The sequence below is a fragment of the Cetorhinus maximus genome, chromosome 3 (genome assembly GCF_964194155.1).
Source record: "Cetorhinus maximus chromosome 3, sCetMax3.hap1.1, whole genome shotgun sequence".
NCBI lineage: Eukaryota > Metazoa > Chordata > Chondrichthyes > Lamniformes > Cetorhinidae > Cetorhinus > Cetorhinus maximus.
The window spans coordinates 183230927-183245602 of NC_135881.1; the positions used below are offsets into that span (position 1 = coordinate 183230927).

Sequence of the window (14676 nt, forward strand, 5' to 3'; positions counted from 1 at the left end):
AGCTTTTGAGTTATCAAAAGGGAAGCTGGGTTTGAAATGCTTAATACATAAACATGGCTGAAGTTTTAGAATGTGAGGTGTGAGGAACATTTGAATTTTTAGGTAAATTAGGTAAGTTTGAATTTCAAAGATGGTAAGATGTTACACCTAGTCATAAGAAGCTAAGCCAAGCAGTGCGTTTATTTTTCCCAAATGTTATTGATAATATGAGTGCTATGAAAGATTTATATTATGAGAAAAGTAAAGTTGCAAAAACATATTGGAACAATGGAATTTACATTAAAATGGGAGAAACATGTATAAAGGAGATGAGGTTATGTGTACGGGGAAGGCATTCTAAGATCTAACACAAGTGTGAAAAGCCTCTAGCCTCTAGGCATCAAGTTATTGTCTACAGGAACTGAAGCTAAGAAAACTCACTTTGAATATTACTGTCCAGGGTATTGTGTGCTTTGCCTGGGTCTGTTAAAATATATTTTGTTTTACTGTTGCCTTAGCAGAGGTGTAACTGGGAGTCAGATTAATTAGGGGATTTAGGAGTTATTAAAGTAGTAATTTGTAGACCTATGTATGTGCTTAAAATCTTTTCTTCTATTGAATGTTTAATTTAGTTTTGTAAAGAATCTCTAAGACTCGGTGGACTTATTACTGAATTCAAGGCATGCATCTCGAAATAAAATACAAATTGCAGAACAGTTGTGGCAGCTGTTTCAAGTTTCCCTCTGGGATTTGAGCAGCTCAGCATTTACCATCCTCTATGCTATAAAATCAGAGAATGATACAATACAGACCATTCAGCCTATTGTGCCTGTGCTGGCTCATTGGAAAAGCAAACCAATTAGTTCAATTCCCCTCCCCTTTCCTCATAGTTCTGCATGTTATTCCTCTTCAAATATTTATCCAATTTCTTTTGAAAGTTATCGTTGAATCGGCTCACACCATCCTTTCAAGCAGTGCATTCCAGATCATCATAACTCACAGCATAAAACAAAATTATTCTCATCTCACCTGTGGCTCCTCTGCTACTTGAAACAGTTATTTCCTTATTTATTCTATCAAAACACTTCACGGTTTTACACACCTCTATTAAATCTCCCCTTAACTTTGTCTGCTCTAAGAAGAACATTCCCAGTTTCTCCAGGCTCTACACATAGCTGAAGTCTAGCATTCCTGGTACCATCTATTAAATTTCCTCTGTACCCTAAGACCTTGTCATTCTTTCTAAAGTGTGGTTCCCAGAATTGCTCACAGTACTCCAGTTGAGACTTAATCGGTGATTTATAAGGTTTAGCATAACCTCCTTGCTAAATATGCCTCTGTTTTTTAAAGCCCAAGGATCCCACATACCTTTTAAGCAGCCTCATAACTTGTCCTGCCACATTCAAAGTTTTGTATATGTCCACCCCCAGGCAGCTTTAACATTGTACCGTTTAGTTTATATCACCTCTCTTCATTCTTCCAAACAAAATGAATCACTTTATGCTTTGTATTAAAATTCACCTGCCACTTGTCTGCTCGTTTCACTAGTCTGACTATCCCCTCCTAAAATCTGTTACCATCCTCTTCACTGTTTTATTACATTTTCGAGTTTTGTGTCATATGCAAATTTTGGAATGATGCCCAAGTCCAGATCACTAATATCTATGAAAATGAGCAGTGGTCCTGATACCAGTCCCCGCTGAGCATGAGGAAAATATCAGCAGTAAAAGCCCAAATCATCAAAACACCAAATAAAACACAGGTTATTTCTGAGCCTATCTCAAATTTCTTTCCAAATCCTTTTCGGGCCTTTCTACTCTTCTCTCTAATTCACTCAATGACAGGTCAGCTCATTAATATAAGATATCAAAATACTAATGTAGTCTCACACTGTATTGGAATCTGCAATGTAAGCTTTTCCCATGGAATTCCAATGTTAAAACTCAATGTTTAATTACATGTGTGTATGTTGCCAGTAATACCACCAAGTGGCATTGCAATGGGAATTTCAATTTCTTTACTGGTAACAGTTCCTTGTCTCACCACAAGGTGATGCTGTAGAACCTGACTAACCCTGTTACATCTTCCCTATTGTGCCACCTGGAGTTGGGAAGTATTGTACCTTATTTTACATTTTATGAAATTTTTTGGTATATTTTTGTCTTCACTGCTTGGTGGTAAAGTGGAGAAAAATTAGGTGAGTTCTCTAACAGCTGTTTTGCCAGTTTACTTTTACTACATAAATGCTAGAATATGTTTAAAGGGAACAAAGTATTGTCTCAACTGAGCTAAATTTAGGCTATTCAGCATTGGGAGCCTATTCCGCCATTCAGTGAGATCATGGCTGATCTTTATCTTAACTTTGTCTACCTCGCTTGGCTGCAAGTCTTTCTTTCTTAATGCTCTTGACTAGCAGAAATCTATCAATTTCAGATTTAAATTGAGCTAGTTTCTACTGTTCTTTTTTGTGGGACAGAGCTCCCCACTTCACCACCCTTTGCATGGTGCGTTTCCTAATTTCACTGCCAAATGGCCTGGCTTTGATTTTAAGCTTAGGTACTCTATCCTAGTCTCCCCCCTACTAGAAGAAAAATGTTCTCTCCATCTACCTGATCGATTTATTTCAAAATCCTCAAACTGCAATCAAATCACCCTTTAAAATACATACCTGGTTTATGTAATCTCTCCTCAAATTCTGATCCTTGGAGACCTGGTAACATTTTGGTGAATCTGTGCTATATTAAATGAGGGGAGATGGTGGTGTAGTGGTAATATTACCAGCTGATGGCTAAGTTAATGTGCTGGGGATATGTTCAAATCCCACCATCTAATAATAAAATCTGGAGTTAAAAGCTAGTTTTAGTGACTATAGACCCATATCAACATGGTTGACTCTAAACCTCTGAAATGGCCTAGTAAACCACTTAGTTCAAGGGCAATCAGAGATGGGCAAAAAAGAATAATTTTTAAAAAAATCTATAACCTTCCTATGAGATGAGGTTCCCAGAACAGCAAGCAGTACTCTGATGTGGTCTAACCAGGCATTTGTAAAAACTGTAGCAAACCCTCATCCCCTTTATAATCTAGCCCTCTAGTTATTCCATTAGCCTTTTTGCATCTGATTACTACATTTTAGTAACCTGTATACATGGACCCCTAAATACCTTTGGACCTCCAAAGGCTGTTCCTGGCTTTTTACCGATTAAAAATATTCAAATCTATTCTTTTTTGGCCAAAAATGGAGAAATTCACACTTAACTTCATCAAAGTCCGTCTAACTCAGTTTTGTCCACTCACTTAATCTATCATTTATAATTTTATGTTCCCGACTACATTATCTACTATACCCCAATCTTTGTCTCATCAGAAAACTGGGGTAAATGGATCTCTATTGTGTTATCTAAGCCATTAATACATATGATTAATTAAACCCCCAACCTTTCAACTCGAGTACAAAATACCCATTAACCCCACTCTCCATCTTCAACCACCCAACTAATATCCTGAGAGCAATATTTGGCTTTCAATCCCATGAGTTTTAATTTTAGCTGTTAGCAGTATCTCAGTTGTCTTAGCACTTTCACCTTTGAATTACAAGTTCCGTTCTGGTGCTTGAGCAGAAAAATCAAGGGTGTTACTCCAGTGCAGTGTCAGATATGCTGTTTTTCAGATGTGACGGTAAACCAAGGTCCCATCTGCCTGCTCTGGTGATGTAAAAGATTCCATGGCACTGTTCTGAAAAAGAACAGTGAGTTATCCCTGATGTCCTGGCCAATATTTAACCCTCAACCAACATTGTAAATCAGATTATCTGATCATTATCTCATTGCTGTCTGTGGGAATTTGCTGCATGCAAATTCGCTGTCGCGTTTCCTACATTACAACAATGTCTCTGTTTCAGAAGTACTTCATTGGCTTTGAGGCTTTCAGTGCTCATGAAAAGTGCAATATAAAAGCAAGTCTTTTTTTTTCTTCTTTCTAATAGTTACCTTTGTGGAACCTTACCTCCTGGTTACTTCCTTAAAAAAATTCTATTAGGCTTGCAGGACATGGCCTACCCTTTGCAAATCCATGATCTCTCTGATTTAGCTCAAATTCCTCCAAATACTCCTTTACTCTGTCTGTAATTATATATTCCAATAACATTCCCACAACAGATGTTAACCTAGCAAGTATATAATTTCCCAGTGTATATCAATGATATGGGACTTAAATGTAGGGGTTTGTTTAAGAAGTTTTCAGGTGATGCAAAAAATTTGCCATGTGATTGATAATGAAGAAGAGATCTTAGACTGGAGGAAGATATCAATGAACTGTCAGGTGAGTGGGATGTAGCAAATGGAATTCAATCCAGGGAAGTATGAAGTAATGTATTTGGAGAAGGCTAACAAGGCAAGGGAATACACAATAAATAGTAGGATACTGAGAAGTATAGAGGAACCGAGGGAGCTTGGAATGCATGTCCACAGATCCCTGAAGGTGGTTGAACAGGTCAATAAGATGATCAAGAAGGCATATGGGATAATTGTTTTAAATAGCTGAGGCATAGAATATAAGAGCAGGAAGGTTATGCTGAGACTGTATAAAATGCTGGTCAGGTCACAGCTGGAGTACTGCCTGCAGATCTGGTCGCCACACTACAGAAAAGATATAATAGCACTAGAGAGGGCATAAAAGAGATTTGAGGAAGTTGCCTGGTCTGCAGAATTTTAGTTATAGGAGAGTTTGGATAGGCTAGGGTTGTTTTCTTTGGAATAAAGGAGGCTGAGGGGAGACCTAACTGAAGAATATAAAATGATGACAGGTCTAGATTGAGTGGATAGGAAGGCCCTATTCCCCTTGGCTGAAGAGTCCATAATCCTAGGGGGCAGAGATATAAGGTAAGAAATAGAAGGTTTAGAGGGGATTCAAGTGGAATTATTTCCACCCAGAGGATGCTGGGGATCTGGAACTCCTTGTCTGAAGGGATGGTAGAAGCAGAAACTCTCATAACACTTCAATATGCACTTGAAGTGCCGAGTGCCATATAAATACAAGGCTACCGAGCGCTAGAAAGTGGGATTAGGCTGGATGGCTCCATGTTGGCCATCTCGGACACAATGGGCCAAATGGGTTATTTCTGCGCAGTAAATTTCTCAAATTCTCTCCCTCACCTTCCTTAGATAATGGAGTCACATTTGCAATTTTCCAATATAGAGGGATGATTTCCAAATTGGGAGAAGTTTGGAAGATTATGGTAAAGCATTGGCTGTTTCCTTAGGTACTTCCTTTAAAACCCTTAAGTGGAAATCATCAGAAACCTGGGATTGGTTAATCTTTAGTGGCATTATTTGTTCCAATAGTGTTATCTTGCTGACGTTAACATTAGTGAGTTCCAGTCTTTAGTTTATTATTAATTTCTTTGGAATGTCAGGTGTATGTTAGGTCTCAACTGGTGTAAATTTATAAATTTACCCATTTGGTTTATCACCTCTATTGTTGATTCAAAATGTCTCTCAGATCCACACCCTCCCAAGCACTGGCCCTGCTTTTTTTTGTGTGAATCGCTTCTCATGTCCTGCATTCTACACCAGAAAATGCAGGCCTTTCCCCCAGACCTCTAGCCTAGCTTTCAGACCCCTACTTGGAACCCAAAAGGCTCCCCTACAGTCTTAACATCTTGAACCAGCAACAAGCACCCAGCAATCACCTTCAGAAAATGCAGCGTATTACCCTCAGTAGCCGCTGTTCCCACCTCACCAGTGTCCTGCATTCATGTAAATTGCTGCAGACATTGATGTCACTGGGAGAAAAACCGCAAGCCATTTTGCTAGCACATGATTTTCACCTAGTGCTTAACATGGAAATAACCCACTTCAACTTTTCAGTACGAATCTGGCAAGTTCTAATGGATATTCTGTATTTTTATATGTTATCTTTTTAAATATATTTCAATGTATTTCACCTTCCTGCCTCTATGGTGTGTTTTGCTTTTTTTTTTATTTATTCACGGGATGTGGGCTTCGCTGGCTGGGCCAGCATTTATTGCCCATCCCTGGTTGTCCTTGAGAAGGTGGTGGTGAGCTGCCTTCTTGAACTGCTGCAGTCCATGTGGTGTAGGTACATCCACAGTGCGGTTAGGGAGGGAGTTCCAGGATTTTGACCCAGCGACAGTGAAGGAACTGTGATATATTTCCAAGTCAGGATGGTGTGTGGCTTGAAGGGGAGCTTCCAGGTTTAGATAGTAGTGGTCGATGATAGTGTCTTTTTACTTCAATTTGGCACATGAGATGGCCAAGTCTGTTTATAAACAATTTTGATTTGGCATTGAAATGTTTTTGGGAAGTGAGCAACTGGGCAAAGCTGCCGCTTATTGCCTGTCCTTAGTTGGCCTGAAGGTGGTTTTAGCCACCTCTCCCACCCCCCCCCCCTCAAAAAAAATTAATTAAAAACACATGTATTAATAATATTCAATCTACATAATTTGTGTTTTAAGTTAAATATCTCAGTGATCGGATTCTTCCAAATTCTGGGCCATCGAGCTGAGTGAACAGATAACAGGATCCTGTGTTGCTTTAAAAGCTGACAGTTCTGATCTGGGTTTTAGCATTCACTCACACATTTGAACTTCGAGTGTGATTTCTCTAAAACCTCACAATAACCATTCCGGAAAGAAGCAGACCTTTGGTCCATCTAGCTCATCTATCCACAGTGTTCCCATGGTGCATTTTTGTAATAATCCTGAATCCTAGGTGTAAAAAGGGAATCCGTGATGTTTACAATTCAAAAACTCCCTTGCTGAAAAAGGAACATGCTTTTTCTGTGCCTATGAAAGGATTTTTGGGTTTTTTTTTTGAATACTGCACAGTATCCTGCTCAAAGGCCTTTGTCTAACAGGAAAACCCAGTAGTTTGTACAGAGCTGTATATACCATTACATCTGACTTGCTGTGGTTAAGAGTTATTTTGCTATATATACACATACACACGCTGTTATAAAGAAAAGCAAGAGTTTACTTTACTGCATATAAGCCCCTTTCATGACTTCAGGATGCCCTAAAATAGAAAATGCATCAGCCCAAACATGCACAGCAAAGTCCTGGCAAACAGCAATGAGATAATGACCAGATAATCTGTTTTAGTGATGTTGGTTGAATTATAAATATTGGCCACAACACCACGATGAGCTGCCCTGCTCTTCTTCACATATGCCGCGAGTGTTTTTATGTCCACCTGAGAGAGCAGATGGGGCCTCAGTTTAACATCTAATCCAAAAGTGCTCCCTCGGTCCTCCAGTGAATTGTAAACCTAGATTATAGGCTCAAGTGTACAGTGAGAATTTAACTCACCATTTTCTGACTCAGAAGTGAAAGTGCCACCATTTGAGTCATGGCTGACGATAGCTACCTAAATAATTTTACTTACACACCAAGAACGCTTTGCCTGCCCTTTTTTGTCTTTAGAAGTGGCCTTAGGGGTTCTGAAGTTGGGAATAATAGATGTAAATGAGGTGTTTTCGCATAGTTTCTTTATAGTTATGCTGGATTTTTTTTAACAGTTTTCTATCAGGAGGAAGCTCAGGATTAAGCATTTGAAGCAGTTGTAAAGTGAGTTAGGGTCGTCTGGAACATTTTCTGCATTGTCGGCAATAATTTATTTCAGATTCAAAGACAAAGGTATGGAGACTGCTTTAACTAGTATCAACATCTGGTACAGCTGCTGTAGAAAAGGTCTGATATTGTTTCTCTCATAAAAGAAAGATGGAGGAAAGGACTCCATTATATACAACCAGCTGATATTGAGCTCCAATCCTTTGAAAATTCAGGATTATGGGAATGGGTGCAGGGTTAGTTGAAGGCAAAACCTTACATACCCAGAGTAAAATAGCTCTGCAGCAAATGACACATTGAACTCCTCTTAAATGTTTAACTGAAAACTGGTGTGGTGCAATGTGGCTGTACATAAATTACACACCTAAACAGGGAATTGTGTGATGTGAACGTGTAAATGCAGAAATTTACGGAAATTATCCAATGCTAAAGGCCTTCTAAAGGTTACAATTTGAAAGAAAAGTGTAAATCACGCTGAACATATTGATATAAAGGAGAAACGTGATGCGTACAAAACTTTATTAACAAATGCTTATTTTAGTCACAGCAGACAAATTGAATAAATACTTAAAAATCATGACTTCAAATAATAAATACCTGTTACAATTTGAAAATTGTTACTAATGGTAAAGGCTAGGCTTTGTTAAAGAACTAATTGGCTATCCTCATCTTAAGGATCTTTGTTCAGTTGGCTAATGCTTGATAATGACTGAGTGAAAGAAAACCAACTTATTTTGGGGGATTTTAGGTAAAGAGTCATATAATTTCAAATGATTCCACTAATAATTTAATAGAAGAGTTACTTCTTAAAACAGTTTAAATGTTATCTTTTTTTAGGAATAGCTATGAAATACTTAGCCGCAGCAAAAATTTAATTGCGCAGAGGCCCTTTTCTTAAAAAAAGCTACATAGCTCAAAAATGCATCAGATTGTATACAACAATTCCCTTAATGCTCATAATTATACAATATTCAATTAAAAATCTTTATTTTAGACAATGTTATGCTAACTCCATTCACTTAAACTTTTGCCTTTATAGGCAACTGAAAAATCTCACATAGTATATTCTGTTAAAAATATCTTGATGCTTGGGAATAAAGACATTTTATGATCCCTATTCTTCCTCAAAGTGAGGCCCGTTTCATGTACCTGTGTGATAACAAGAAATCTGCTTTCATTAACTTCATTACAAAAAAATAGAAAATGTACTTCAAGTAATTTCTAATATTAGAAGTGGTGCTGTGTAGTAAAAGGTAGTTTTTGCTCAGCATTTATATTAGTTAAGCAACAAAGTAAAATAACAGATCTATTCTTTTACAAAATCCTGTTCTTAGCACTGCATTAATCTATTTACTTCAATGCAAATCTGTACCTTCTTATTACCAAAAACTGAATTAAAAGCAAACCTGTTGCAGAACTTCAAAATATACATTTAACTTTATAATCACCGAATAATGCTGTAAAACTATACTGTAATATACAAAACCAAAAAGGATTCACCGTTAATATATATAAACATCAACAATACATAGATCCAAATGTTAGGCAATGTGTGGCATTTAAAAAATGTACTTTGAAGAAAGTAGAGGATAGAAAGGATATTATGAATGCTGAACACACACATCAAATTTGCCTCATTTTAATACAGGCAATGACCTGAAACAGGTTAACGCTTCTGTTAATGTCGCAGCGGGGAATTTTATAAGAATGCGTTAAGTGTTCATGTCACATGGGTGACAGTCGTCTCTACTCTTATAACTTATCAGAACCACACAAAATAAATGAATAGCTAATAATCAGCATCTGTATTTGCTTAAAGTCTTGCATGTTCAGTTTATTTTATACAGCAGGCCTTCTCAACTAACTTTCGCTTCTGGTTCACAATTGCAAGAAATGCTTTCTGCAGCTGATGTACAAGCCATAGACAAAACAAAAATACATTTCTCATTAAATACAGAAAGGTACTTGGTTTACACATTCATTTCTTTAATGTAGCCTTTTCTGCATTATTTACTGTAACCTGAGGATCCTCAAAGTGTCAGCATCCAGCTTTGCATTTTAAGTCCTCAATATAGCTTTTGGTCTGGCCAGGCTGTGTAGGATAAGCATGCAAGCTGAGCTGTTTGGCAATGGGAGCCTCCTGTCAGTAGAACAGTTTGGTTTGAGAGTACTTTTGAGAAGTTCCATGCTGTATCCCGATGATTCTTGAAGCAAATGATAACGACATAAATGGAAACGAATCAATCTGCTTGGAAGGAACAACTTATCCTGTAATCTATTCACTTCAATGCAAATCTGTACCTTCTTATTACTGATAACTGAAGGGCACATTTTTCCTGGCTGTGGTTTTCGCCCTTTCTCAAGCAGGTGAAGCTCCTCCGTTCATCTGTACGATGACGCAGGCAGGCAATGAGTCAGATCAAGGCACTTGCGCAGATGGCGGAGGGCAGCCTGCTGGTGCTGGCGCTCCATTTCATACCTCTGTTTACACATTCTCAGCTCCTGCAGGGACAAATGCCACAGGAATTGGTGTTTATTGGAACCTTTGATTAGAAACGAGTACGGTGGCCATTTTTAAAAAAAATTAAGACGTAGAGACAATTGACCATTAATTTTTAAGAATTGAAGTCAGCTCAGTTTCATGGCTTCTTGATGTCAACAGCAGTGTCAGTGTGGGACTTGCAAATAAATATTGAAGAATTTCAGTCGTTTCACGCATTTTCATGGCACTACATATGGACGGCTGACAGGACAGTTCCTGGAGGTGTTTATGTGGGCAGTACAAAGCTGGAGCGACCAATTCCTCAAACATTCTCCATAAACTTTAAAAAAAAATACTAACCTCTCTCAATACTTTGGTGTTCATAGCTGGGATTTTGCATTTTGGCAGAATCTTGGTGAAAAGTCGGTGCACCCGCCCAACTAGGCTAGTGATTATCGTTTAAGTGATTTTTGTTGGCGTTCCAGTGAGATTCCTACCTTTGCTAGGGAAGGGAGGAAAATGGCTGCTGCAGGGCCTTAGGCACTACAAGCAGCAGAGCCTCATGCTGCTCATGGGGACAGCTGAAGATTAGTCTGATTAAAAAACAAATTAAACACGGCATGTGCAAGAGAGTAATCTATCATTTCGTGACTGATTACACTCCTTGGGGATGGACTTAAGTTTCAAATATCCTCCCAACCATCATTCAATGACGGCTGACACCCACGGTGGGAACTTCCGACTGGGAGTTGGTGGAACAGCTTCCGGGCTGATTTCCAAATCCATTAAATTGACGGGGGTGGGGGCATGGGAGGGTGGGGAAGGGGGGAATCAGGCCTCGTATATTTAACTCTTGCATTGACATAGGCAAATTGGCTCACCACGAGATCAAGAATCTGAATCTGTAGAAAAAAAACTTTGTTTATTCTAAACCACTGTAGCGGAACTGTTGTGAATCTTTGTAATTCTCTACCCCACAGGGTTGTGGATGCTCCATCACTGAATATAATTAAGGCTGAGATAGACAGATTTTTGGTCTCGCAGGGAAATCAAGAAATATGGGGTGTGGGCGGGAAAGTGGATTTGAAGCTGAAGATTAGCAATGATCATACTGAATGGCAGAGCAGGCTCATTGTGCCATATGGTCCACTCCTGCTCTTATTTCTTAATGTTCTTATGAACTGTTTTGGACTAGACTCTTAAACATTTAATTTGTGATATTTAATAATTGTAAGTACAGAAAAAAAGTGTGGTTTTTTAGGTAATATTGGACAAAACGTTGTTGGTCTTGTTGACAAATTAAACTTGCAAAAGTTCTAATTATCCCAGATAGCCAAGTCGCAAAATGTTAGGGCAAGCAACACATGGGAGCATGGAGTGGATTAAACTAGATCTACAGTTCAGCTGTAGCAAAGATCTCATATTTCCATACAGCCAACAGGATAAGGTAACCTGAGAAGCTCTTTGCAAAATGCCTAGTATGGTTCCTGAAAGATTACAGTTAGAAACAGAATGATTAAAAACATAGCAACTAATCGATGGAGAAAGTTGTCCACCCTCCAAACCTTATTCATGTTTTTGGTGAACTGTGCTGTTTTTAAAATGAGTTCTTACTTCAAGTTTACAGCTCTATTATAGGGACTAACCATTAACTTGTCTGTCTTAATGTCATCTACCACCTACATGCTAACACAGTGCTGTGATGCTTTCCTGTTTAGTGAAAGATTATGGTATAGGTTGTTGCTGTTTATTTACCCAAATGCAAACCCTGAGCTCCTGATACTCTCTTATATGATGATTTATGTGACTAATCTTTGCTTCAATTTGTAGATTATAGTAACATTTCAACTTACACCTTGGCTATTAAATATTCCTTGATAATAAAGAAGGTTTCAGTTAATGCAAAAACCATATAAAGCATCCTATCTATAAACAATTGTACAGTAAAGGCCTAACATCAGGAGCACCTGATACTGACGTAACTACCGATGTAACTATGATGCAATTTACATGATTAAGAGACAGATCTGGAGGGACGCATAAGTACGACCTTGTGTAAAGTTACTGAGATGTGCTTAGATCTGTAAATAAACAAGAATGGTTTTTACGAATAACAGTTTGGCAGCATCAGGATACCAGGCAAACCCTTAAAAAAGGCCTATCTAGACCCCGAACCCAAGACAAAACAATAATCAAAAATAGCTGGAAAAACTCAGCAGGTCTGACAGCATCTGCGGAGAGAAACACAGTTAACGTTTCGAGTCCGTATGACTCTTCATCAGAGCTGTCAGACCTGCTGAGTTTTTCCAGCTATTTTTGTTTTTGTTTCAGATTTCCAGCATCCGCAGTATTTTGCTTTTACAAAACAATAATCACCTGGCGATAAGTTTCTTTAGTAGCCTCCAGGGCATATTGTTTTACAATGACCCACTTATATATGATCCTAATGCTAACACTAAGGGCAGGATTTTCCTGTTGGTGAGTGGGGGGGTGGGGCCAGATCGCTTACGTGTAAAATGACGCGCGGTGACGTTGGGCGGAACCCCCGACATCACCGCGCTCCATTTAAATTTTCAGGAAGGCAGGGGCACAACAAAATCAGCTGTGCGCCCGCCGACCTGTCAATGGCCAATTGAGGCCATTGACAGAGTAATTAAACTAATTAGTGGACCTGCCCATCCAACCTTAAGGTTGGTGGGCAAGCCAGGAGTCCCGGTGGGAATTAGAAAAAGCACGAAACCTCATCCACGAGCAGGATGAGGTTTCATATAGGTTTTTAAAAATTTTAATAAAGTTTTTGTAAAAATTGTGGACATGTCCCAACTCAGGTGACAGTGTCACATGAGGGGACACGTTAGGGAAATTTTATTTTTCTATTTTTAGCTTTTTTTACATTTAGAGCCGATCTCCCTGAGGCTGCATTTAGCCTCAGGGAGATGAGTGCACTCTTTTGTGCGCATGCGCGAAAGAGCACACTCTCGATTTTGGGGTTCCTGCCCCCCCCGCCACCTGCACAGGAAGCGCATAGCACTTCCACACGGATGTCATGCTGGGCGGGCCTTAATTGGCCCGCCCACATAAAATGGTGCTGCGCCCCCGATTGGGGGCGCCGATCGGAAGTGCGCCTGTGTGCACCCGCCCTTCAACATCACCCTTGACGGGGGGAAAATACAGCCCTAAGTGAAACAGTCCTTCTGTGCATGGAGACGGAGTGAGCAACAGGGCTGGATTTCCAATCTGGGGTCGGGTACTTGATGCTGAGATCATTTCTGGGTCCCGCCACAATGTGATTTTTATGTGCAAAGGCCCTAATTGGGCTGGTGACAATTTGGGGTCCAATTAGTGGCACTGGGTGCAGCCTGGAACCAGGAATTAGATCTGGAGGGCAATTTTCAAATGCAGATGGCAGCCACGACAGGCTTGGTGTTGTCAGGGTGAATGTAGCAGATGAGAGCAGAGAGCTAGCGGCTTCACAGTCCAAACAAGTGACCAAACCTATCAGATACTTAATCCACTCTTGTATGTGAGCACCTCATTTTGACTATCCTTTTTTTCTCCAGGATATTAAATTAGCAGCCACAATAAATAATGGCTCCCCGCTGTGCTCCTGACAGCTGTGCATTAGCATGCCCCAGATCATTCGCTCTTCCTGTTCTAACCTTTGAAAATTTAATTCTGTCCCTTGCCAACCTGTTAACAAGCTCTTCAACTTACTTAACAGCCAGTTAATTGAAGGCATGCAGGTTAGCAGCTCCCCCACACCTCCCTCCCTCAAGCCCTCCCTTTGAAAATAGCAGCGTGCCAGGGAAGCATCAGAAGGCTAACACACCATCCCTGAGCACTATTTTCAAAGCATGCCCACACCCAACCTTGCCCCCACAGGTGTGCCCTAGTGTGGATCTGTAGAATTTCTAGTGGGTTAATTTTAACATCAAACATTCAAACCGTAGCACTTATACATTATAGCTCCGAAATTCCTCTTGGTTGCCGTGTATGGGGCAAAACGTCTTGTCTGCCCCATACAAAACATATGACATTAAGGGGGCAGAACCGGCGATCTGACTCTTCTGACTGGATGGGAACATGATGTTATCAGCAAAGTGAGGTGAGGTGTGCCAACCTGTGGCGGGCGGATGCAGAGCCTTGAAGAGATACAATTATATCAAAAATCTGTGGGCAGATTGCACCCCCCTCCCCCAACCCACCATCTTTGCGCAGTGATCCAAGGGCAACTTTGTCAGGGTTGGCGGGGGTGCACCCTTTGGTGAAGAGGCTGAGCGTTCTGGGCACATGGGACAGGCAGATGGCAGAGAAGTGGTCGCTGGGATTGGGTCTAGCTTCAACCGTTACGAATCACATGAAATGTACATGTGATTTATGGAAAGGGCCTGGACTTTGTAGTGAGCCTTCCCTCCCCCTAAAACTGACAATTAACAAAGATATTCTTCTCCCTACATTATCTGAAGTCTCTGCTTCCTGATTGCTTGCTGCAAACAGCATAAAAGGCTCCTCCTGCTGTGTTACACTTGAAAGGCCAAACATCAGTAAATATTCAGAGCAAATAGTCGACTGAAATGTTCTTTTAAAATCGATGGATGTTTCTTTGAACTAAATTATGATAAAACTC

The 14676-nt window shown here is 39.8% G+C and overlaps 1 protein-coding gene across 3 annotated transcripts in view; it reads right to left on the reverse strand.

Moving 5' to 3' along the window:
* Positions 1-8069: 8069 nt before the first annotated feature.
* Positions 8070-14676, reverse strand: part of LOC144679083 (genetic suppressor element 1-like) — a 330347-nt gene continuing 323740 nt past the window's right edge. For all 3 annotated transcript variants that reach the window (XM_078539365.1, XM_078539364.1, XM_078539366.1), the window contains one exon: positions 8070-10069. In XM_078539365.1, the coding sequence (XP_078395491.1) occupies positions 9950-10069 (120 nt within the window). In that variant the 3' untranslated portion in view covers positions 8070-9949. The remainder of the gene's footprint in view (positions 10070-14676) is intronic.